General features: G+C 41.7%; 1 protein-coding gene across 1 annotated transcript in view; it reads left to right on the forward strand.

Annotated features, from left to right (window-relative positions):
* Positions 1–27,186, forward strand: part of LOC110394380 (sodium channel protein type 5 subunit alpha-like) — a 222,397-nt gene that overhangs the window by 91,632 nt on the left and 103,579 nt on the right. Inside the window, exons 9-12 of the mRNA XM_021388192.1 lie at positions 10,090–10,231; positions 11,986–12,183; positions 16,073–16,255; positions 18,675–19,076. Coding sequence (XP_021243867.1) covers positions 10,090–10,231; positions 11,986–12,183; positions 16,073–16,255; positions 18,675–19,076 — 925 coding nt within the window. The remainder of the gene's footprint in view (positions 1–10,089; positions 10,232–11,985; positions 12,184–16,072; positions 16,256–18,674; positions 19,077–27,186) is intronic.

The raw sequence follows: 27,186 nt of genomic DNA on the forward strand, positions 1-27,186 counted from the left end.
GGTTTGGCTGCTTGCTGTTATTATAGAAGAGTAAAAAAAAAAGTCTAAATTTGGCAATTGTTTGGCAGCGAGCCTCAGATGGTCTGATGTAAGAGTGTTTAGTGATGGCGACTGCAACCTGAGCTGTAGCAGCAGGCCAAAATCAGCAGGGAAATGATCATCAGTGGATGCTGTATCACAGACAACCTAATTATCTCAAAGGTGGGGGCTTTATTACATTACTAGGAGGGACTGTTTTCTGAACAAGCACCCAAACTGCCAATAAAGCAGGAGGTAATGGATCTAGCTAATATTGATTCTGGTTCAGAAGGGATTTGAATAGATGGATGTCACTCAGCAGCAGCGAACATGTCTCCAGTACACTACCTGGCAGATGGAAGAAAAAGCATTTATTTATTGTTTTGCATACACTCGAGCAACTTTGAGGATCTACGTTTAAAATGACATTGCAGAGATGTGGTAGGAGTGCAGAGGAGAGGACATGTTTCTTGTTAGGACAAGGACCAGTCTGTCTGTGGGTGTGGGATTTCCCATGTGATGCCTCAGAAACTTTATCCAGGAAGCCTGAAAATCGATTTTTCTTCATTGAATCAAGTGGAAACGTTGTTGTGGTTTTGTTTTGTTTATCCAGCTGCATTTTTTCTGAAGATGTACTGCTAGAATATACTGTGTATTTAAGAGAAACAGAGAATCCAATGGAAACAAGAATTAATGGTTGGAGTTGAGAGAAAATGATTGTGATCAAAGGTGTTCTTTGGCTCAAAGTGAACAGTAGTGATGCGTACTTGCTGTTTAACAACAAGCACATTCAGAGCAGTACGCTAATGGAAAAATCCTCTGCTCTGAGATGTGTGTCACAGATTGGTCAGACACTGGAAGCAGCGCTAGCAGCAAGGCTCTTTTAATAATAATTTAAAAAGTGTAGGGTACTTGCAGAATTATTTATGTTTCTCAATGTGTTTCGGTTAGATTTGGTTGTTCTTTTAGATGTGACTGCACTGGGATTTATTCAAGTTAGTTCTCTGCAATTTCAGCTTCTTTGATTTGATTTGGTTAAAGTAAATGGAGAAAGCTCGACCGCTCTGATTTTCAAAGGGATTACAAATTCCTCTATAAATCTGCCTTTCAATTTAATTCCCAAACTAGTATCTCATCTATCTTTGAAACTTTGTTCTAAGCCCTGAGGAAGGTCCAGTAAAGATCTGGTACAATGATCAAATACTTGGAAAATCTATGTTAGGATCAGAACCTGAAAGCTACTCTAACCTTCATGAAATCCACTGTTACTAATAAGTGGGGTATGGTTTGCAAGGGCTGCAGGTGGCTGAGGTTCCTCATAGCAGCAACTGGTGCCATACATGGCCAGTGCAAACGTCCCAGGCCTTTAGGAGGCATCTACCTCATCTTGTAAAAGCGAGGTCAAATGTGCCACACATCCACAGTTGAATACAGTGATAGTGCCAAAGGCAAAACTCGTCAGACCAAAGCTTTAGAGTTTGCTCAGGGACCCACCTGGCACACTCTGTGCCTGGCCCCAGGTGATGGCACGTAGTCAGTGCTGAGCAAAACGGCCAGGGAGCCTCTGCGAGCGCTGCTGGCTTTAGGAAATGCGTTCCTGATCCCATGTTCAGCCCCAGCGTTGGCATTCTGCTTGAGCACATCAGCAGCATCTCTACCAGGCATCTCCTGCTGTGATCACCAGACCAAATCTCCCAGGGATGAGCTACAGGGAACATTATATGGCATGCTGCACCATCCTGCCTTGTGCCACCCGTGCAATTACAGCATGTTCCTTCTCAATGACTATTAACCATTCATTTTAATGAGATATTCAATACCATGGAGCCCTACGCTTCCCCACAGGGCAGAGATTTACGGGAGTGCCTCAGCTTGGGATTATCACTCCATGAAAAAGGAACATGCATTTCAGATCCAAAACTTCCACTTTTGTGCTGATGTAATTTCACAGGGACATTTCTCTAGCTTAGACTGCTGTTCTGTCTGCCTAAAGGTTTGGACGAGCAATAGGAACAGCAAGGAGATTTCTCCATTAGGGGAATGAGAAATGGACAGTATGCAATGTGCAAAGTAAATGAGCAGAAAAAGAGAAACTTATCTTTGTTCTTTTCACTTTTTTTTCCCCACTTGCAACTACTATAGACAGCTGATGGTTTTTTTTTTTTAGAAGAGTGTGCATGTTTTAAGTCAATTGTGTCCCCTCCAGGTCTCAAGGTCAGACTGCTTTTTTTGTTGTTGTTGTTCCCTTTCACATGATATGTCCTGTATATTCAGCTCATGGGCAGGAACAGTCTGCGAGATCATACTGACAAAGAAAGCACATTTGCATCATGTCTGTACTGATATTACCAAAAAGAGTAGTAAACAGGAAGGAAAAGCAGCCAGTACAGCTACTTCAGGATGTAACAAGAAAGCACCTTTGGCAACCGCATCCTAGTAACTGTTGCTATAGAAACTTTAGCTACCTTTATCCTCTCTGTGACCTTGATTTTTCTTAACAGGATGCATTAAAATAATATACAGAGTAGGGCAAAATTCTACATGGTTTGGTAAGTTTTGCTGTCACTGAGCTGACTGCACGTAAGGGATGTAGGCAGGACCATGTAGCGTAATACTCAAAGTTTTTAAGCAAGTCCTAAATGTTTCTAAAGCATCAACGGAATAAAACTTTGTTTCCTTTTGTGTTGTGGCATTTTACTAAGGTAATTAATGCCAACACATAAAGTTGTGTTAGATGCCTGTTTTCTCATTCAGCATGAATACCACAAGTAATACTGTTATGGTAGGTTCTCCACGCCAACATGCTGTCAGCATACCCATTACAGCATGTACAGTGGTGCAATGCTTTGATCTCTCCGAGCTGTAATAACATTCCTTGGCCTTTATGCATCCTCCATGGGGTGATTTAAAGCCCCTTGCAGAGGCTTATCGCAGCCCTGAAGGGTGGGGAAGAAATACACACCATACCAAGGAGCGCTGTTGCTATCTGATGCTTCTTTTGCTTCCCCCAGCTCTACCTTGCCTTGCACAGACCAGTGCTGCAGCTCTTGCTCAGCCTTGGCAGGCACAGAGCCTGGAAAAACATACATGTCCACCAGAGTAACATGTCCAACAGCCTGATCTCCCACAGCTCTCAGTCCCCCAGTACAAGCAAACGTGCCCAGCAACACAACCCCAGCTGCGCTGGAAATTGAGGAACTGCAGCAGAGAATAATGCACCCAGTTGTTCTTTTATTCTGCTTCTGGCAATGAGGTCTGCTGCAGCTCTGAGTTGCCTGAATTTAAGTAAACCTGTGTTATTATTATTATTATTATTATAATTATTTGCTCTTTTAAGATCTGAAGGTCCCGGATTCAGGCTGTGTTTTGTTGGCTGCTGAAAAGGTGCGGTGAGAAAATCTCTCTTCTCACAGAGGGTTTGCATTTCAGAGTCACAAACCATGAATGGGTTAGGGTGAAGATGATGCTCAGGTGCCTCTGTTGTTTGTATGTATCCCTGGGTAGAGACAGGAATGGGGAAGGTGGCAACAAATAGCTGTTTGCAGGTGACCTCTGCGTAGCCAACTTTGCCAGGCAGTGTGCAATCTGGCAGTGTGTTTGGTTTGCTGCGTGAATGGATCCATCCTAAATGTTCCCAAATGTGACTCCTTCCAGCACTGCCAAGGTGAGAATATGTTATGAAGAATGAAGTGTATTGTTTAGACTGATAAAGCTAATAGCCTAATTACACCTCAGTTTAGTAAGCAGTATTAATGAACTTATTACAAACCTTCAGGCTGTGCAGCATATCTTCTATGAATTTATCTAGATTCTGATGAGGATTGTGTAGACTTTTCCATTTACTCTGTGTTGGTTACAGTGATGTCAGAATGAAGATGGCTCGCTCACTTGAGTATAAGAAACAGCAGTAAGCAAGAATGTCACCTGAGGGATGCTGCAGGGGACATAGGGGATAACTATATGTATTATACAGCCTTAAGGGCAAAAGTAACAGCCTTCCACTCCTAGGGATCTGTTGTGAATCTGGAAGATCATATCACTGGTTAAACAGCAGCAGTAGGGATTAAATCCAAATCCTCTCAGATCTTAAGGATGGGTATTATTACCTCTTAGTCAAAGCTGTAATAAGCTCATCAACCACATGAGAGAAGACCGACTGTGGGCTACTGTCTTCATTAAGTAGTCAACTGTCATTGTGTTTATGATGATAAATTATTGCCCTCCATTTTGATTGATGGGTTAGGCAGAAGATCCAGTGTCTGACTGCTGGACGGATTGAGAATAAATGATGGTTTGCTTTCTTTGTTGTAATATAAAGTCTAAAAAACCCACCGTGGAGCTGAGGGAGTACTTTCTCTTGCCTGCATGTGCGCTCAGATGGATCTGATGTCTCAGGTTGAACCCTATGGTTTTGCTTTTGCCTGAACAAGTAGTGTGGAGGATGAAACGTTTTGTGGATGCCAGTCAGTGGCACGTAGAGGCCAGTGGGTGCTCTGAGCCTGTGAGCAAGCCTGCTCATGTGTGTTGCCTTTCCTTCCCTTCTCCAGTTTTGGCACCTGGTCAATATTGCCCTTTATTTTCAGCTCTTTTCATTTATTGGTTGTTTTTTGTTTGTTTGTTTGTTTTCTTTTTCTTTTTTGCCCTATGTTTTTTGATTGGATTTACTTCCACTTCCTTTCAGACCATTGGCACCCTTTGCTTTAAAAAATGCCCTTCAAATTCTCCAATCCCTTGGTGCTTGTCTTCAGAGCTGCTGGAGGCTTGCAGCCAGACCTATCCAGTGTGAAGTGTGACTCTGCAAGTCAGGAGAAAATGTTAGTTTAAGGATCTTTATTTGTTCCCCAACCACCATTGCATGGTAGATACTCCTTTCACTTCTCGTCTTCTCCCTCAAAACCAAGAAAAGTGAGAGAACATGGGAATACAGAGAATAGCCCTTGGGAATGTGATCTAAAGGAGTTCCAGGCCTCTGCATTGTGGTTTGAGGACTTCAACATGAAGAGGCAGATCAAATAGGACTCTGCTGTGTGCACCAGCAAGGCTGGGAGGCCATGAGCACCATTCCTTACTACCAGGCTTTGAAACCCCATCGTGATGACCAGGCACTCTGCTGGCATTAGACATGCATCCAAGACATCAGCTGTAAAACTTTCAGCTTGTTTTCTGCATTCTTAGGCTTAAGTTGTGACCGAAGCAGGGACACTTATGGGCCATTACCATCATATGTTCCTTGTTTGTTTATTTTTATGGCTTTATTTATTCCTTTTTGGTGCACGTCTGTGGAGTGCACTTTATCTCCCATTGTTGCTTCTTCTATAAGCAATTAAGCGTGGCAGCCCATAGTGAGCTTTTGCAACCTACTCCAGGTAAAGGGGCAGGTCTGACTTTACAGCTGACATGCATGACTTGAGCAGCAGTTTGTTGCTAACTCCTGGCAACACATGGACAACACTCCCTGAATCTGCAGGGTCTGAATGTTACAGCCCTGCACATGGTTGTTTTACAAGTCTTTGATTGCACAACCTTATTGGCCACTGCAGTCTGGATCAGCAGGTTCCTTGGCTTGCTGAGATTAAACTCTTGAGCCAGAACATTTTGTAATTATGCCCCTCAGCTACAACTATCTGGCATTCCCAATCTGTGTTATTTAAAACAAAGCTGTTTATTTTATTCTTTAATTTCCTGTAACACTGCCAGCTTACAGTGGTGATTACAGCCTGATGGATAGGTAGGTAGACTGATGCTTTTAACTTTTCTGAATCAATGACACTAATTTTACTGTGATTAATTGAACAGTATCCTAGGAGGCTCCTGTGCAGGATGTTATATTTATGTACTTTGTTGTTCCTGCCCATCCTTGTGAATCAGAGGAGAGTGCAATCCTCTGTAATGCTTCCCTGAGGTAAAAGAAACTAAAGAGTTTAAAAAAAAAAGTCTGGAGGAGAAGACTCTACTATACATCTAAGACACTTCAGCAAAATCTTGAGACTCCTTAGAAAAATCCTCAGAGGAAATGGTGTCAGTTGCAGAAAATACTCTCATGTGAAAGCCTTCCACCTAAGGTTCTGTTGAGTATTTTTCTGGGAAGCAGCATTTCCTTTTCCTGTCAGTTTTTCAGAGCACCCATAACCCATGGGCTATCACTTCTGTAGGCTACAAAAGTGGGTGAGGAAGTGTAAGGAGCTGAAATGTATGAGATTTTTGTCTGGAGCATCTAGCCTCTGTTAAGAGGGATGTGAGCTAATGTTAATAGCATTCTCTAAGCTGGAGTTCATGTTTTCCGTGCTGAAGGTAGCTCACTTGAATTCTCGTACACCTGCGTATATTACATAGGTTGCTCTGAAAGTAATGCCTCCTATTTATGTCCATGGAAATGACAACAGATACAAAGAGCACAATAACGTTGTTTGATAGAAAAAATTCTCAGGCACAAAATGCTGTTTTTCAACATAATCACTGCTATTAGCTATGCATCTTCAGCAGTGATGAACAAGAGCCTGCATGCTCATAAAAATCTGCACCGATGGAGGTGACACACTGTTTCACAGCTGCTATAATGACGTAGCTGCTAGGAAAATGTTGCCCACACATGAACAAATGGAAGTCCGAAGGCACCAAAGCCAGATTATATGATGAGTGTGGCAGGACAGTTCAGCCAGGACTAGCAGTATGCTCCCCAGTCTTCAAATTCGTCTGGAGCCTGGTGTTACCATGCTGCCAGCGAAAGATTGTCTTCTTCTCTGGCCTGACTTTGGAAGTTTGAGCCTTTAGCTTAGTCAGCATCATCATGTAATGGTCAGAGTTAACGGTTTGTCTGGGTTCCAGGACAGCCAGAAGGATCACCCCTTTCCCATCCCAAAAGACAGTGGTATGATAACTGTGCTTGGCCATCCAGAACATGTCCACTGTTGCCACTGCTGAAACGTACCACTTACATCCTCATTGTGCTCGCATCCACTGTTTGGTCTCCATAAACAATCAGCAAGGGTTGATGTGGTGCATTTTTCTTCAACATGGAGGAATTCAATCCCACACCTTTGCTTCAATACTCACATCCATGTCAGGTGCCATTCTGTCAGACTGCCCCTTTACTGCCATCTGTCACATGGCAGCAAAATGTAAAGGAATATTGGTGAGAAGGTTCAACCTCCTCTGCCATACCATCAACATCCACCTCTGATGTCATGGCCCATCATCATAAAATAGGAGGCCTTACTTTCAGAGGGGCCCTTGTGTTAGAGTGTTGTTTGTGCCCACTATGAAGCCAGACTGATCTTTTCACTCTAGCAATCTATTGCTACATGGAAATTACTTCAGAGATACATAAAATTAGAACAAAAGATGGAAAAATGGTAACAGTGTTATAAACCAAAAATATTAGTCTGAGGAACTATTGTTCACTTTCATAGTCAGGGGAACTGCATCTCCGTTTCTTAGGGTTTTTCAAGCAATTGCAACAAACAGCCTTCTTCAAAATGAAGTTTCCCCCATCACAAACATTGGCAGTGAACTTAAGAGTGGCTTTGCAACCTCTGATCTCATGGTTATGAGAGGTTTGTATGAAATGCATCAATCTGCAATACTCTCAGTATTTCCTTTCTTTTAGACACAGGTATCTCTCATTCAAAATGGGAAACTCTGAGGAGATTAACCAGGAAGTCTTCCAGGAAATTAATGGCAACATTTCTGTTTTGCTTATGATGTGGCCAGATTATCCTCATTGAAAATTATGTCCAGCGTACTGCCCAACCTATGCTTAGGTTCACCATTAAAGCAATCACTTCTCGAGTTTGTCACAGCTGTACTCAGATATTTTGGCCATTAGTAGTAATATTAAAATAAGAGAGGTAAGACCAGATCACTGGACCTTCTTGAGATCAGACTTTCATGCAGGCCTAAGGAAAGAGACACTCAAGGCCAGGCTGGACGGGGCTCTGAGCACCTGATGGAGCTGTGGGTGTCCCTGTTCATTGCAGGGGGTTGGACCAGGTGGCTTTTAAGGATCCCTTCCAACTCAAACAGTTCTGTGATTCTATGAAAGTTTGTCCATGTCTGAATAATACCTCATTTTCCAGGCAAGCACAGTGTGTTAATGAATTTATTTTCATTGCAAAGGGAAAGAGCCTTAACAAGAATTTTCATGTCCTGCCTGGGCATGGTGTCTTAGTGCATGCAAGCAGAAAGGGTTTTCTTCTCTGCAACCCAGAGGATCTATTTCTCAGAGCTCTTGAACGGTGTCAGCAGCATGTCACGGGCACTGTAGGCTGTCTGCAGCAGCAGATCTGAGGCAGAAATCTCATGTCTCTGTGGCAAAGTGACAGCAGATGCTGCCTCTGGGAGAGAAGAGGTTTAGTGAAAATGTTGCCTCGATAAAGGACATGGTTATACAAGAGGAATTCAGCGTGTCTTTGCATATTTTTTTGGGGGGGAGGGGAGGGAAGCCCAAATTTCTGCATTTTCTTCTTTGTTAACTCAGAAATGTTACTTTAATTTTTATTCAAATGTGGTTCTGATTGATCAGGAAACAATGGGAAGTAGGAAAACGCTAGAAGGAAGCATTTCTAGGTGGGGGTAAATGAGATGCATTTTCTATTTTCTTTCTTTGTGAGGCACAGTTACTACTGTCTAAATTCTCAGCTGATAAAAACTAAGTTGGCTCTTCCTGAGATGACAAAATCACTTCATATATTAACTTGTGTATTACACTTAATTCACTAAGCATCATCTGTTCTTTTTCATTTTTTTATTGCTTTTTCCAAAGATCACTGCAAATATGGCTATGCAGACATTTTGCAATGCTTCAACACTCCTTTTTTCAGTGTTCAAAGCAGACTTATTTGAAAATCTATGCTTGACTAATGATATTAAATTAAGCTTCTTAAAATGTTCTTGAATGGGTAATGTTGGTGACTGACACCATAGATCTGTATAACTTCAGAACCTGTAGCAATGTATTCTCAGCTCAACATGCAATGCTGGGTTCCTACCATGTAGTGCAGAGACGTGACTTATATCAGTATAAAACTTACGTATACATAAATTAATTCTTGATGGAAAATCAAGAATGCTGATGGACAGTGAATTTTGTGTGTGTGTGTGTGTGTGTGTGATTTGAAAATGACTTTTCATTATTTACATTATTGCTTTGCATTTTGATGTGTGGCAGTATTAGGAAGTTTGGGAAGTGGCTTCTGGTGTGAAGGTGTGTGGGGTCTTTTGACTGAATGTTTCTTGCCCCACTGCTGGAAAGGGAGGCTCAGTGATCTGGGATCTCTGCCACCTCGTGTTATTTAATTTGATGAGGTGCAGTTTGGTACTTAGTACCACTGCTGGCTATAAAGCAGAGAGCATTCTTTTTCAGTTCTGGCATCAGGGGCTAGAAAATCACTTGTAAAGAGTCTTAAAGTTTAATGAGAGCCAATGAAAGTCATGATATCTGCTTGCCATTTAATACGTGGATCTGCAATATTTTCCTGGGCGAAACAGAAAAAAATGTCATGACCCCATACTAAGCCAGTGGCAGAACAAAGGGTTGGGTTTCTTAGACTGAAGATTTAGTCCTTGCAGGGGGTGAGTGCGAGGTCAGGTAAGCAACAGGTAGGAGCTCAGATGGCAGATGCTGACGGTGTCCAGCCAGTGTCAGACTACACAACCAGAAAAGCAGGCTCACCAACAGTGTTACCCAGAACTGTAACAGGAGACACCAAGTGTATGATTTTTAATTAGGACTAAGTGGTAGGAGAAATTACGTTTGTGTACTGAAGTCCTGTTTAGTTAGATGCCTCATTTCTGTCTGTTCCAAATAGCAGAATGCCAGGCAGTCATTAGCCATTTCAGCTCTCGCTGTGATTACCATTTCCCAGTTTGTCCTTTCAAAGGAAAAATAAGATTACAAAGATCTTTGGTATTGTGAATTTGGCATAAAGCTTTGTGTTTTCACCCAGTAGAAGGATTTACCTTGGAGCATCTGTGCTTTTAACCAAGAACATTCAATATCATCCCTTGAAATCTATTTTTCCACACTGAAGCCAAGTATGTCACATTTCATGCGTTGTCTCTCATGTTTTGCAGCACCTGCCCGGAGGGATACATATGTCTGAAGGCTGGGGAAAATCCTGACCACGGTTACACAAGCTTTGATACTTTTGGCTGGGCCTTTCTCTCTTTGTTCCGTCTGATGACTCAAGATTATTGGGAACGCCTCTACCAGCAGGTGTGAGAGTGTTTTATTACTTTTTTAAATAGGAAATAAACACAATATCTTGTTATAGTTAAATATCCAATAATTAAGGGAAAGAAGGAATTCCTAGTTATTAAGTAAACTGTTCTTGGTGTGTTCTGGATAAAGGCCATCAATCGTTACACTTAATTTCCCTTCTAAAGTGTTGATCATACCAGAATGCATTAGACTGGGTGCTTGGGGGGAGGGCAAAATTGGTGTTAAGAGCGGGATGCTTTGAATTTCCCTGAGTTTGAGAAAAGTTCACTATTTAAAGAAAGTCACCACATGACTGCTTAATGATGTTTGGTGGCTGATGTAGCATGGACTCGTCTTCTGAGCCCAGTTCAAAAGCAAAACAAGCAAATAAGCAAACAGAAAAGCATCGTATACTTGGCTTATCTATTTTTTCAAGGCATGGCAATGAACCCAGATTTATCAGATAGTAAAGCTACCTGGTACTTCGTGGTTCTCTCTGCTACAAACTATTCTTTGCAGACACTTAAGGGCCACAGCCACAAACATACAGCCATGTGTGCAAAGTGGTCTGCTAGTAAATTTTCATTTTAGCATGCATTTCCCAAATATATGCACGCTCTGAAGAACTGCATGTGCTAATTTGGTACTGAATTACATGCTCTGTCCATGAAACCATTAATCATTTACTTCTGTGTCTCAAAATCACCAAAACCAGGCAATGTTCATAAGGAAATCAGGGGAGTTTGTCTGGAAAGCTACTACTCTGAAGGAATTAAGGTAGACACCTTTGAAGGTATCAGAGATTCCAGCTTCACATGCAAACAGTCACACAATTTCATTTCAGAAAAATTGATAACAAGGAAACCAAAGATTCTTTGAACAACTGCATTTACATGGCACAGAACTGCATGTACATCTCTAGAAGGCTGAAACTGTCATAGCAAATAACAGTGAACATCACTCCTCTGGAGTGATGGAGTGATTGGAGCCCATAGTAACACACAGTAGTTTCTATCACCAGTGTCAAGTTCTTACGTATCTGTAATGTAAGCTCAACCTACCGTGCTAAACTCCAATTATGTCTATAAATCTCTTGAAGAACTGGGCAATACAGTCAACAGTACCCAGGGTGCTTATTATGAGGCAGATCTCTAAATAATGCTTAGGTGAATTACACTCCAAAAGCACCATTTTTCTCTCCACCAACTGCAAAAGGACCTTTGCTGTTGTCATCTGAATGGAAATAAGGTGAATCCCTCTCGGAAAGTTTCTGTGGACTAGACAAGAGGAGGCTGAGCTGTGTGAGCTATTGCAGCTGATTATAAGGGTATTTGTTCTCAAAGAAAACCTGCAGAAGTGCTTGGTAACACATTCTCCTTTTGAAAATGAATGCTAGTGCAAAAGCACACAATTTTTGATTACGGTATGAAAACTTATTGTTGAGAAGGTTATTTTGGTTAATGATGTCATCATTTGTCATAGAAGGGGTTCTGTTTGGGAGTCACCGACCCTGGAGGTGTTCAAGCAACATTCAGATGATGTGTTGAGGGACATGGTTTAGTGAGAACTATTGGTGATGGGCAGACGGTTGGACTGGATGATCTTGTAGGTCTTTTCCAACCTTGGTGATTCTATGATTCTATGATGAACAAAAGCTGAATTAAATTGTATTTTATATCTAAGTTTAAAAAAGAATCAAAATATCTTTTTTTTTTCCTTTCGAAATACATTGTAAACAAGTCTTAGTGATTTTACCTTTGTACTTTCAGACTCTCAGGTCTGCTGGGAAGATCTATATGCTCTTTTTTATGCTAGTCATCTTTCTGGGCTCGTTTTATCTGATCAACCTGATTCTGGCTGTGGTGGCCATGGCATATGAAGAGCAGAACCAAGCCACTATTGCTGAAACAGAAGAAAAGGAAAGAAAGTTTCGGGAAGCCATGGAGATGTTAAAGAAAGAGCAGGAGGTAGGTAAACTGGATGATGTGATAAGCCTTGGGTAACCTTAAGATGGTACCTGGAGGTTCAAATTCTCTTTATTTCAGAATAAGGGTTTGTTTGAAAGTAGGTTAATGTTTATTGTCCTGGACAAAGTTATTATAATCCATTCTAAAAGACAAATAATGGCTCTTCCCGCTCAGAGTGAGGCCATTTAGGGTTTACACATCCAGAGCTGTATTGGTTTAACTGTAACTGCGTATGCCAGCAGAAGAATTTATATTCATTGACATATACAACGTATACATGATGATATAACTACATCTGCATTCAAGAACAGAACATCTATTTTGGTAGCTCAGCCATAGCTCCAGCTGAACCTCCTTCCACCATCTCTTTAGCCCGTGTTCATTTTCACACAGTTTCATTTACATTGCCATAAATATCCAGTTATCTGATAATGGAGACAAAGACGGATGTTAACCCATGTAAGGTGTATATGACTTTGTAAATGAACAAGGGAACAGGCAGATCTTGAGGTTAAACTTTGCCAATTTTGTAAAGGATGTGGGTTTAATGCCGTGTTGCAGTTTCCAGCAAAACAGGGAGGCCAAAATGTAGATGTAGCAATATAGCCTTAATAACACCAATTAATTTGCCTGTGGTTTGTGTGGGGTTGGAAGCCTTTATTAAACAGTTGAAGAGAACGTTTTAGGTGCTGTGATCAGGAAGACAATAAGAAAATTAGTCTGAAATAACATGCAGCAGCATAGTTCAGAGAAATAAATCCTCGATACACAATATAAACTAATATACATAATTTGCTTTTGGGTACGTGTGGCTTCAGGGCCTAATACAAAGCCCATTTAAATCCTTGGAAAGAAAGTAGAAAATGCAATTCATGCTTTACAAAGTGCTAGTAGAGGCTTATGCATGGTTTATGTCCTTTTAAAGATCTATTTTGATGGTTTAAGTAATAGGTAAATGCAATTTAGTCTGTATATGAACAGAGTAACTTTCTGCTGTAACCTTAGGGAGCAAACTCAACTCCAGCTTGTACCTATTTTGTGTAAATTTCAATGTCTTTTGACTCCAGCTGAGCTCTTCTTAATAACAGTCAGCTTTGGTAGCCCCAGTTACAATTAAACATATTTAAGCATTTCCTTTTGAAGTCTTTGATTTTAGTTAAACCTGTACGTACTTATACAGAAAAGAAACATTAAGGCCTGAAAGTCAGGATGTGTCAAAATGAAGGTTTCTCACGCAAACCCAAATCGTTTCCATTTGTCTGTATGACTTACAGCATGGTCTTTTCCTTAGCCAACCATGTCTCATTTTTCCTGCGTCTGGTTGAGTACAAAGAGTTGACACTGTGTGACTCAAGTGCCGTTCCTGAGTTTCTCCTCATTTGCTCTGTAGCCTTAGGCCAGCTCAAGAAGATTTCCAGATTTGGGCTTTCAAAGACTGCTTCAAGACCAAAGTGACTAACGTCCTCTGAGGTTTTTCAGTGCCTCCTGTCACCGCTCAGACTCTGAATGCTCCAAAACTACTCATTAGTATTTGCAATTCTCCTGGAGAATTATCTCAGTATTATGGAGAAACAGCTCAGGAATACAGAGGCTGGGATCCAATGTGTTCACTCATATGGGTTGTCTAAATGCCCAGGAGCGGTCACCCACCACTTTGTATCTGCAAGATGAAGTTGTCCATAACTATGTGTGAATTTTAGTTATTCTGTGAATCAACCCCCACCATCTCAAATGGAGCATCCTGAAGAAGATGCTCAGCAAAGAGGTTTGAGTGGTTTGCTATGCAATGTAGCTTTCAGATGTCCTTCGCTCTACTCAGAGCTACTCAGTTTTAATTTTGTTCTTCAGGTTCTTATCTCAAGTTCTTAGTTTTGGCTTGCTCACCATACCACTAGATCTCACTTTAAGTCCCATCTTGTGCGTAATCCCCATGTCAGGGCTCACCTGAGCTACGTTATTCTCCCATCCTTCAGCCACCACCCATCCTTGCAGGACATGCCTGGTCCCAGTCTCCTTCCCTGACCTGGGTGTTAACAGAGGTTTGCAGTGCAGGGGGATAGGACACTCAGCTCAGCCACTGGAAGTCAATCAGGAAGAGCAGATAGGCAGGATGTGGGCACATCCTCCATGCCCTGAGAAAGAACTTGGTCCAAATCCTTTTTCAACAACTGATGCAGAGTAGAAACATTTCAGCCCAAGCAATAGGTAAGAAAATGCTAGGAAACTGAAAATTAGCTTATTTTTCAGTAAGAATACAGTGAGCTTAATAGCACAGCCTACAATATTTTCTAGATCAATGCTGTATGACAGCAATCTGAAAGGAAAACTGAGACGCTTTAGACCAGATTTGATGTTGTTCAGTATAAAGAGAATGTAAATATAACTGATAGACCTGCTTGGGGACCATCGGTCAATTTACACAATTGGTCTAACACATGAATTTAACACCAAAAGACTTGCTGAATCTTTATGAAGAGACAGAACTTCAGTGCAGCAATTAAATCAATTGATTTTGAAAAAAATTCAACAAAATACAACGGCCTAGACTGATGTCTGAGCCCTCCTCCCTGCTCTAAGCAGCTTGCTCATGAAAGATATTTCCCATAGGAATTAAGTTTTGTTGTGCTCTCAGCTTGATAGAGCTACCGCTACTCCTTGAAATACATGATTGATTCTTTACATGACTGTTAAGTGCCTTCACTTTCCTTGGACTGATGCCTGTGGGAGGAAGGGAGTATTTTGCTGCGGAGAGCTGATTGCCTGTTTGATTCTAGTGGCTTGCAGACAATAGCACTGAGGATTCATCTGTTCCTCCTGTTCTTGGGAACTTGGAGAGGATTTTTTTTTTTATTTTTATTTTTTGTAATTCACTCATTTTATATACTCCAGCTGGGGTCTTTGCAAATGGGCCTGTATGCGGGTCACTGGTGTGGCTACTGCTGGGACGTGGCACCTTCAGACCTGACCTCACGCTTTGTGCAGAGCCGGCATCCTCGGGGATGGGGACCCAGTGAGCTGGCGTGGGCTGTGCCTTCCTCTCTGCCTGTATCGATTCTTCCTCCTGCTGCTCATTTGCTTTCAAGGCTCTTGCTTTGTGTGCTCAGGCTTTTGCAGTCGGCTTCTGCTGGGTTGCTAGCGGTTGGTCTGTTATCAGGCGGCTCCTGCCGTGATCCCACCAGATAGCAAGCACAGCGCTGAAGCACACGGCATAGCAAAGTCCACCTTATCTCCAGTTAAGCCCATGGTTTTCTCCTTGAATCTCTCATCACAGCTGCCTGTGCTGCTTCTTGGGATAAGTGTTTACAAAGATGTGCCAGCTGAATTGCCTGCTGCTCCTAGCATCCCTCTGTGACAGCGGAGGAATGCCCCAGCCACCAGCTTGGCTCCCCTCCTGCTCAGCCTCCTGGTTTAAGGGGCTGCAGTCATAGAGGATGTTGATCTTGTGGTACCTTGACCCCAGTCTTTTGGCAACCAACAGAAGTGCTGCTCCAGAAGGGGTGTGTGCCCACAAACTGGTTCTCTTGTGAAGTGTTGAGATTTATTGCCTGTGAGCTCTACGCAAATCAGATGATTTTATGCAGCCATTCCTGTTTTCCATCACTGGCTGTGAATGCTAGACCTGCATGTGTGCATCTGTACTAGGAAGTTGGATCACTTCTTTATTTTCCTCATGGCTAAATAGTGAGGTTAGAAACAGGTTAAGACCAGTTCCGGCCATGTGAGATAGTTTGATGATTAATGACCACTTCAAAATTTTAATTTATCTCTTGTACAAACTTAAAATGTACAATGAAAAATAAGTGCTGAATGGAGTGAGTAATCATTAGTGCTCACTGGAATCCTAAAGTCAAATAATAATTTTTGCACCTTCTACCATCTTCTCTTTTAGGCACTAGCTGCTAAAGGGATTGACTCAATGTCACTTAGCTCCCTGGAAATGTCACCTTTAGCATCCAAAAATGCCAAGGAAAGAAGAAACAGGCGAAAGAAAAAGAAATCTTTAGGGGCAGAAGAGTATGGGGAAGACCAGAGGAATTCAAAGTGTGAATACGATGACGGTCAGAGGAGAATGGTAAGCCATGGTCTGAAACATCGCTTCTTTCTCACTGCACTTGCTGGGTAGGCCAAACTCTGAATATGGAGTTAAAGCTGAACCTTCCAGCTGGAGAGAAGAATCAACATTTAATGTCACGACTGACCTGGAGATAGTGTGTGTTAGACCTGTGAGAGGAAACATAGTAGTACTTTATATTCAAAATGAATTAAAAATGCTCACTAAGCATTCTTGTGAACCTGTGAACCTATTTTGTCTCTCTTTTTTTTTTACTTTTTTTTTTTTGCTTCAGGATTCCCCACAGCCTGATTTATTTTCTTACTCTAATTTCATTCATCTGATTATATCTATCCATTCCCTACTCGAGTTAAAATGCTCTTAGAAGAAGCCTGCAAAACCTAAGAAGAAAAGAGAGGAGGAGGAAAGGAGGAAACTTGCCTCTGAGGGCATTTTTAATGATATAAAAAGATGATATTAACATTTTTCTGTCCCTTTGCTAGTTGCCTTCAAGTCAAAACTTTGTGGCACTTGTTTCTACTGTACGTTGCAGGAACAAAAATAGAGTGAGACTGTTGTTAAATAGGGTTTTATCTAAATGATACTGACATGCATGAATATGAATCTGCACATGCTGTGTGTATCAAATGATGGTAAATAGCTTCAGATAATTTGTTTCTGCTTAACTAAGGGCAAGGTTAAAATCAGTGGTTTTTATTTTTGTTTGTTTGTTTGTTTTTTGAATAGCCATGTAATGGGCTAAGTCTTTTCCTATTTTCTTGTCAGTGAATTTAGGGGTATTTGGCAGCCATAAAAAGCTGATAGAAAACATGTAAGTGATTAAGTAAATGTGACCAATTACTGACTCCCTAGCTTATAAGATTTATGTAGAGCTGTATTTCTGTAAATAACATACATTTTTTTATCTTAATAACTTTTGTTTTCACCTCATTGGCTGAGTGGGTTGTGTTACAAATTACACCTTTGTAAAGCCAGAGTTGCTCTCCACCTTCATTCTGGATGGTTTTCAAGACTTCACATACCAGAATGATCATGGTTTGGAGCTGTATATTGCCAGCGTGTTCCTTAAATTAATATTTCCTGTTTTCACTTTTTGCCCCTGGATGTCACATGCATGAGAAACATGGGAGACACATTTCAAAGCTTATAGTAAATCTTCTCTGCAAGGCAGTGTCTGGCATGGTTGGAGGGAATAAGGCTGAGTCATCATTCAGATGCAATCTGAGCAGCTGGAAGTGTGTTGCCATCAGAAATCAGTCTCAATGGCTGTGTCATGGAAACCCAGGCATGGATTATTTTTTTTTTTACCAGTTAAAGTTTGGTAGCAATCCAAATGGGTTGTTTTAAGTTAGAAGGAGCCTGGTTTTTGTACGCTTCCCTGTACCAGTGTCACAGAGTACATCATTACATAATTCAGTGGTGAGAGCTACAGCGCAAAAAGAAATAATGCTCATTTGGCTTTGCTGGTTTGTGGAGATCTGACCTCTCTTCACATATACTTGGCTCATGAGAAAGTTCTGAAGCAATGGAAAATTCTGTGCAGGCCGTAAAATCAAAAGTATGTTCTGCCTAAATGCTCTTACTCCATTAATTTCCTCTTCATAGTATGAGGGAAGGGGATAGACTTGAATTCCTTATGCATTTTCTGAACATCCTTTTCACTCTGTCAGGGTTTACGTGTGTTTAGTGCTTGGCTATGTCTTACTGGTGCTCTGTCAGAGTTGCATTCTCACCAGCAGACGTCAGAGTGGATCATCAAGGCTGACATTTAGGTGTAAAGGAGACTGCTGTATACTGAGGTTGCCTACCCCTCAAAGCAGCTATGTGCATTGGGGTAATCATTCTACAAACTAATAAATCATATCCCTCTTCTTGCTCTTCTTTTTTTTTTCTTTATCACCTTCTTCCGTCGTACTCTGCTTCTTCTTCTTCTTTCCTCTTCTTCTCATTTTTTCCCACAGTTCATTTCCTGCCCTATTTCTTTATCTCTTGTTCTCCCACTGCAACGTTCCTTCCCCAGCTGTTATGAAGATGTGTGATAAATGCGGTGAATTGGAGCTGGATCCCCTTCCCTGCTCCTGTCTTCCACTCCTTGTGCTGCCTACCCAGGTCCTTTGGCACTGATCATATGGGGAGGGAGTAGAAGCAAAGGAAATATCATGCTACTGGGCGAATGCCACCTTGACCCTTCCTATTTCAGTACATCTTTAACTGCTGAGTATTAGACAAATACTTAATGGCTAGGACTGATTTTTCAACCTCTTAACTTTGCAGAGGTTGAATACCTGTAATTAAATCTTTCTCTGAATCACTTGATTTAAAATGGAACTTATTGTTCTCCCCAGACCTTCCTCGCTCCTCAAAACATGTTGCAAAATGTTGTTTCTCTTTCCCCTTTTTCCTTTCTGGGGGTTTCTAGACTCTCCTTGGCATTAGTTATGGTCCCAGTGCAAACTTGGTGAAGCGCAGAACCAGCCACGGAAGCATTTTCAGTTTCCGACTCCGTGGTAGAGACACTGGCTCCGAAACAGATTTTGCCGATGATGAGATCAGCACCGCTGGGGAAAATGAAAGCCACCGGGGCTCTCTCTTAATTCCAAGATCTGGGAGACGTCTGAGCATTCAAAGTCAAGTGAGCCATAGTTCTCACCCTGCTACTCCCAACTACACCCAGACGGGCAAAAGGAACAGCTCAGTGGATTGCAATGGTGTGGTTTCCCTGATAGGAGGAGGCACCGGGGCACTCAACCCAGACCCTACTTCTCCTGCAGGGTTACTGCTCCCCCCAGTTATTATGGAAAAACCTGGGACAGGCGATCTGGTGAGTACTTTCTAACTTTTGTATGTGATTCATGCTCTCGTTTCCTTCTGAATGTTGTTGGAGTTTGCTGTAATTTATTTACACAACATGAAATCTGCAGTGAGAAACCCAGACCCACCAACTTGGTTGGGAAGACAACGGGCTAACTCACATAGTGACTTGTGTCTGGTGCTCCATAAATTCACAACTTCTGGTGAAACTTGTCCTTCAGAGCTGACTAGAAGAAACAGGAGTTGGACTCGATGGTCCTTATGGGTCCCTTCCAGCTTGGGATATTCTGTGATTCTGTGAAAGGACTAACTACTGGGATTGATACAAATTTTCTTTTCTTGTAGGGATATTTTTCACGTTGGTTCCTTTGCCACTTGAATATCTGACATTTGTGTTGGAGAAAAATAATGTATTTATAATGATTCTGTATTCAGCCTTACCACCTTGAGACTGCATTTTCTCCCTCTGTTTTCTATCTGAATGCATCTAACTTCTGCTCTTCTGTATAGCTGCTTGTGGAGGGCTGTTCTTACTGTCCACAAATAGTTCCCAGAAATTTCTAGCATCCAGTTAGGACAGATGAGCAGACGATCAACAGATTTCCAGGATCTTTGTTGAGGAGCACCATTATTGCAAAATGTTTCTTAAGGCCGGAAGTAAAACTACTAAGACTGATATTGTTAAGATGTAAGAATAAGTTCACTTGGAAAACCATGGGATGCTGTTTTGAAAATAGCTTCTTCAAGGGCGGGGCAATGTTGTTGACCAGTTGTTGTGTGACTGATACGGTGGGAATTTATCTCATTTAATGTAGATGCCTACGTTGGAGCTCATCACTCTCAGTAATCTTTGAAGCAATGGAAGTCTAGCCACTATGGTGAATGTGGGCAGGTTTTATTTCATCTTAGAGATCTAAAATGCATCGGAATAATCTCTGTCCCTAAAAGCATCTCTTTCTGTTCTTTGAAAACAATAAGAGCCCAGGGTGAATAACTCCATATCACATAGGTCTTAAGTTAGGTGAGATGAAAGCCACCTAGAGTAACCACATATCAAAAATGGATTACATTGAGAGGGTGGAAAGCAAGTGATGTTCTAATGTGCATTAGGCAAGGTATTTCCTGAAAAGAAAGGCAAATGGGATAGATCCCAGCTTTGGTGTCAGATTATCAGTAAATTGAGAAGTAGGTTTCTTTTCTCTGTAGCAAGGCAGCTTCTTCCCTTTCAAGCCTTGGTCTGATTTTTTTCCTCACCTGTCTGAGCACTGTGTAGTCTTACAAATAGACTGTCATGCTATAAATGCAAGAAGGGGCTGTTCTACGCATGGGAAGCTAGCTGGTACGAGAATTACCTGCTTTGTTGACAATATTGAGGCCATTGCTACTTTTTCAGATGTTCACAGTCATTTAGGACTTTGGTACTCCCATTTGCACTCTTTGCAAACAAGAGAGACTAGTCCTGAGAGTGGTCTCTAGACTTCAGAGCAATAGATAGACTGAAGATGGTGGGCTTTTATTGGGATTGTGCTTGCTGCATAACAAGCTGCATGTTAAAGAAATTGTGGAAGAAGGAGTTTGTGTATCTCTTAAAAAAAAAAAATCTGAATTAAAGTAGAAAAGCGTAAGTAGATGAGCAGTGGATGTCCCCTTTTCTCTGTAAGACAAGCAGCTGTGCAGCCTGCTGAGGCTCTCGCAGCTGTCAGAAAGCTCAACAAACCATGTGAGCATTCAAGCTTTTACGGCAAAAATTGGTATTTTACAGGATTGGGCCCTGAGGTGACAGGGAGACTTTGAGCTCTGCTGGCGTTTCTTTTCGTTTGCCAGCTTCCTGCCTTTTGAAAATGGATGCTGAATATGAAATGGCCTGAGTGTGCAAGCTCACTAGGCAGTTCCCTGGTCGTCTAGGAAATAGCACTGAGACACTATAGTAACAGATGCTCGGTCAGTGATGCAACGTGAAGGATGTTGTGTCTCCTGCAAAACAGGTTTGGTATCTAATCTAGCCAGAAAATGTGAGCTGGAGTTAAAAGCTAATTGGAAAGAAGCCCACTGCTGTACAAATGCATTTGCTACAGAAACCATGAGAGCTGGGCACAAATGTGCAGCCGCAGCTGTGGGGCACAGGCAGAAGGAAAGAGCAAATCCAAAACCTCGGTGTGTTCAGAGATAACACTTCTGGGGCTCTGTGTTAGATTGTTTTTGCTATTTTCTTGTTAAACTTTTGAAGTTAGGTTTGTTCCTGCTTAGCAGCTCTGGCTTCTTTTTATATTCTCTAGGGGGATGAAGAAGGAAGATGTTGTAGGGTGAAGCTGAAGTTAGCTCATTAACTCTACCAACCCCACCACTGTTATTTGTTTCATATGACTGTAAACCCATGGTGAGCAAGGACCTACTTGGTTATATCTGCTCCGTCTTCCATGAACAAGAAACTAAGAACCAGTTTTTTTCATGAAAAGGGATCACTTACATATTGTGTCCAACCTGCTAGCCACTTCTTAGCAACATTCAGCCTTGAATTTATGGCAGGCAGTGCAGTTGGGACCAGGATGAACAGCTTTCCTGCCTTCATGCCATTGCCCTGTCCAAGCTGAGGGCTGCTGTGGTGGCAGCTGATGTGACATGACTGCATCTGCACTGCTCATGCCATATTTGGGGAGAAGTTACCCTGAGAAGTTGTGGCTGCCCCATCCCTGGAGGTGTTCAGGGCCAGGCTGGATGGGCAACCTGATCTAGTGCCTGATGTAGTGATTGGCAGCCCTGCCTATGGCAGGGAGGCTGGAACTAGATGATCTTTGAGGCCCCTTCCAACCCAAGCCATTCTATAATTCTCTGATTCTATGTAAGCCAAATGCTACTTTTAAATGCTCTTCATTTTATGATGGCCCTTGTTCTTGGCATGGGTGGTTGTGAGTCTGCTTCCATGAGAAACTAAGTTTTCTTACATTTTCTGTCTCCTCCATCCCTGAATACGCCTACTGAAGCAGGAGGAATTTCATGTAATCTCAACGGATGGTGCTTAGACCATTCAGTCAAGTTACATAGGGTAGTTTGAGTGTTCAGCAGTCTTTCTGGTCATGGAGGACATGATCCATGCAGAATGGCATCCATCCAGTAAAGTTTCTGGGCAGCAGTCATTGCTGGCACCAAGGATTGTGCTGCAGTGTTCAAGCTAGAAAGCCTGCTGAGGTCATATGAAGAGCTAAGAAGTGTAATGTGAGACTGTGATCTTCAGGCACCCTCCAGAAGCTCTGGGCCAGGCAGTCTGCCTGGATGTGAAAAGCAAGAGGCACTCAGGTTGGAGGTTTGCAGGGTGCTGGTTGCAGGAAACGCATGCTAAATCCAAATTATTCTCCTGGAGATCCCCATGTATCCCTCAGAGCACTGAATCAGGACTGGCCCTGATTTCCCACCAGCTTTCTTCAAATGGTGCAGCTGCTGATTTCAGCAGGCTTAGTCCGACATAAATAGGCTGAAAGCTGTACCTGGTTTTAAGTCCTATTTTTTTTTTTTTTGCTAGCTTTGAGACTGAGACATTTTGAAAAGAATTCTTTCTTTACTGCTGATAACAATTATTAGGCTGCAGGTTTGAAATTTCTTTGTTCTTATAGAAAGCCTAAATATTATTTAAGCAACTTTTTGGCACAGTAAAAGCTGAAGTTTCCTTTTACCTATCTAGAATTTATTTGCACTTATGTATTGCTCTGTTGTACCTTGGTGTATCTCAGCTATTTAATAGGTTAGAATAGCACCTCCCTTCACAAGACTCTGATCCATTTGGACAGAATTGGATTAAGTTAATGAGCTGTTATTGGGAGCTCAATTTATCCATGAGATCTGATGAAGATGAGGAAAGCACCTGCAAATTTTTTGAAGGCTAAAAAATACAGAGGACATCATCCACCCTCACCTCCTAGCTCTTTGAGGAAATAACACTGGAGATTCTTTGGGGATTCAAAGTGAAAAGGGCACAGGACTGAGGATGTGGCAGTTTGCAAGTGGGCAGCTGGCTGTCAGCAGTGGTCCCCAGTTGCTTTGCTCCCCTGGGTCATCAGAAGCAGAGCAGGGCCACCCAAGACATGATTTTGAAATGGGCAGCAAGGGGAAGATTAGGGTTAGTTGGGATCTCTCAACCTTTGCTGAATTTCCTCTTGGTCACAGGTCTTGTTCTCCTTTAGTAAAATAAAATCCGGATAGTGATTCTTGGCAGGGGTGAAAACACTGTGGAGTAAGTCCTGAGTAAAGGCAAAGCTGTTTATTGAGGTGCTAAACTGAGGATTTAGGAGCTCGTCTTCAGACTGAATTTTTGTTCCTTTTTTTTTTTAACACAAAAAGAAGAGACCTTGGCTTTTGTTATTTCTAAGCAGAAAGCTGTTTTGCTGACCACATGGGTTTAAGTTTTTTCATTGACCTTAAATCCCCCCCAAGATAGAATTCCTTTTTTTTTTTTTTTTTTTTGCCCTCCTTGCCTTTGCCCCAGGACTGTTGAAAAGGCAAAGTGTTAGCAGTTTTGTGTTCAGAAAAAGGTCAACACAATAAGTCATCCAAACACTGCCACCAAGAACTCATATGGCTGGAAGCTTGCTATCCATCCACTGGGGCTGCTGTCATCATGGCTCTAGTTTCTGTTCACTTGAAACTTTAGCACATCCCAAAATAAGACGACACCTGTGGTAAACTGTTCAGATTTAACACAAATATTGCAAGCTTCTCCAGCTTACTGTTCATCTCTTTAAATAATCAAGTATTCACAAAATTAAATGCCTTTATTTTTAAGGCTGTGTGCTATTATGATCACCACCAATCTCATTAAATATTATTTTTGGTGCCTTTTTGGGTCCATTTTTCTTGGTGTGCCCTGTCCACCTCTTTTATGCTTGGAAAGATTTTTACTGTACAAGAAAAATTAAAAGCTGTCCCAGTTCCCAAATGTGATCTTTAAAATGCTGCCACATATAAGCCTGTCTTTGCGCAGCAATTTTGACATAGCTCAGAACAGTGGATGCTCAGAATAAAATAATTCTGCAGTGTTATGCATCCTCATTTACATGTAAATTACTGAATAGCATATTTGTCCCTATAGAATTTAGCTAATCCAAAGGAGAAATACTTCCAGTCAATCAAGGAGCAACACAAATAATCTTGTCTTGACAGAGATGCCTGTATTTAACTCCATTGTGATTTCTCATCTGGATGCTATGGAGACTCCCTGAATAACTCTAGAGACCCTTGTTATTTTTGCTTTATTTCCATAGACATATAAGTACCATGAACCATTGTACATGTGTATAGTGTCTATATGATGATAACAGTCCTTGTGCTGTTCTGATTGTCCAGTTCCTGGAACTGCTTTGTACCTCAAACTGCAAAAACTTCCAGTTCCTTGTGTGATGATTAGCTATCTCACTTCTAAAATAAGTAATAATACCTGCACATGGTTCTATTCTTAACAAAGAGCAAAAGCTCATGAACTTCCCCAAGTAACTTCAATAATTTTAAGGAACTCATCTGCATGGAAAGTTTCTTCTCTGGAAAATATACTTCATGATAAATTGCGAGCTGATCAAATGTGCCCATTGTCCCTTGTCCTGTCACTGGGCACCACCAAAAAGAGCCCCATCCACTTGACTCCTGCCCATTAGAAATTTATAAGGATTCTCTTCTCCAGGCTGAACAGCCGCAGGTCTCAGCCTTTCCTGATGAGGGAAATGCTCCAGGCCTTCATCATTTTTCTGGCCCTATGCTGGACTCTCTCCAGAAGTTCCCTGTCCTTCTTGAACTGAGGAGCCTACAACTGAACACAGTACTCCAGATGTGACCTCACCAGGGCAGAGTAGAGGGGGAGGATCACCTCCCTCACCCTGCTGGCCACACTCTCTGTAATGAACCCCAGGATCCCATTGGCCTTCTTGGCCACAGGGGCACACTGCTGGGTCTTGGCCAACATGTTGTCCACCAGGACACCCAGGTCCTTCTCCACAGAGCTCCTTTTCAGCAAGTCAAGCTCCAAACCTGTACTGATGCATGTGGTTGTTCCTCCCCAGGTGTAGGACTCTACACTTGCCCTTGTTGAACCTCATCAGGTTCCTCTCCTCTCAACTCATCAAGCTCAGTCTGGACTCTTTGCATATCCTGGCTTAGCTGAATCCTGCAATAGGAGGAATGAATCTGAATGTTTTCTCTCTAACTCTGTACTGCTGCAGTGAATCCTCTTTGCACCTGTGAATAAAAGGTGGCTTTCAGATAAAGGCCATGAATTTTGCAAAAGCAGTTCTGCACGCATCAGTGGGAATATATTATCTTGCTTGACAGACAAAAAACTGAAACTTCTGGGGATGAGGTTGTATAAAGAAGTGCTATTGATATATGCTAAATTCTGGGTCAGAAGGGATGAGAAGATGGTACAGTTTAAAAGAGTTAGATGATCCAGAGGAATTTGAGAATTTCTTATGCTTCCTTCTACAGGCAGGGGGAACTGATAGAAGAGTTGCTTTGCTATTTGGCATTTTTAGTTGCTTTTATTTGACTTTTTTAAGCTTATTCTACCTTCTTTTTCTTTTTTTTTTCCCCTTTATTTTATTCTACTTAAAAATATGCTTCCCTTGTGGCGCTTTTTTTTTTCCTAGTTATTTTTTTTCAGTCCAGCATATGTAGATTGCTCCAAAAGTAATGCCTCCTACTTATTTCCATGGAAATGACAACTGATACGAAGAGCACAATAATACTATTTGAGCAAATTCTCAGCTACAAAACACTATGTTTTGAACATAGTCACCACCATTAGCCAATTCATGCAGGTGAGCTAGCTGAGTGCGACTCTCTTCATTTCATGGTGTGACAACTGTGCATGGCCATCCGGAACTTGGCTTGTCTTTTACATTGCTGTTGGCACTGGTGGAACACACCACCTCACTGTGCTCACATCCACCATTTGGTCTTCATAAATGTTCATCAAGCATTGATAAATGTCAGTGGGTGCATTTTTTTTTTCTGCATGGAGGAATTCAGTGACACACCTTTGCTTCATACGCACTTTCACGCCAGATGCCATTCTGTCAGACTGCCCCTCTGCTGCCGTCTGTCACATGGTAGCAAAATGCAACAGGATATTGGCGAGAAGATTCAACCTCTACCACCATCTCACCAACATCCACCACTGGTGTCGTGGGCCAACGTAATAAAATAGGAGGCATTAGTTTCAGAGCAGCCCTCGTACTTCCTACGTTCTTCAAACTTGTGTGAAAGTTTATGCAATTTGGTAAATGCTCTCTTCATTATTAAAACATTTGTTGCTTCTTTGTTTATTTTACGTTTTTGAGGTGGAGGAAATAAAGTGAAGTGATGCATTTGAATCATCATTCTTGATTTCCCAAGCTTCTAAACCGAGCATAGAGCAATTTACTGTTCTATTACACACAAGTGAGATTCTTTTTGAATAGGTTCTGATTACACCTCTACTTTGGATACAACTGCGTCAGTAACGCAATGGGCAGTGATACAATTGTTTTAACAAAAGAGAACATTTTAGAAAAAAGAAAGCCATTTTGAAGCATTAGTACTTCTCTGACTTAGCTATTGTCTTAAGTGATTGCTTTAAACCTTACTCTTCTTGCAGGAATTGGTATTTTTATCTGGAATTCTTAAAGTGACCTGCTAACAGTACCCAGATGACTATTTTCAGTGTCAACAAGTGGCTGAGTGTCCTTGTCCTTTGCAACTATCTGACAAATAGATGTTCTCTACTTTGAAGAGGTCACACTCCAGAAAGACAGCTCAGAGAGCATCAGTGCTCTTTTATTCCCATTGTCACAAAATTGCCTGTCTTGAAGAACAGTTTTGATGGAGGAAACCCAGCCACAAGCAGCAGAGCCAAGGAGCTATTGCCCGTGATGTGTCTTGGTTAGGTGCTACTTGAGGCACTTGAGGATATTTCAGATCCAAAGAATCTGAGAAGATCCAGAATCCAGAAGATTAAATAAGGTTCCCATAGCTCAATTAGATATTTAGGGGCAAAAGCATCTACTCCAACATCTGTGTAAAGCAGGGGCTTTCATCTTCTTAGGGATTTCTTCACCTTTCACATTGTGTTGAGCTGTATTTTGGAAACCATTGGGACCCATCTA

The sequence above is a fragment of the Numida meleagris genome, chromosome 2 (assembly GCF_002078875.1).
Source record: "Numida meleagris isolate 19003 breed g44 Domestic line chromosome 2, NumMel1.0, whole genome shotgun sequence".
Classification (NCBI taxonomy): domain Eukaryota; kingdom Metazoa; phylum Chordata; class Aves; order Galliformes; family Numididae; genus Numida; species Numida meleagris.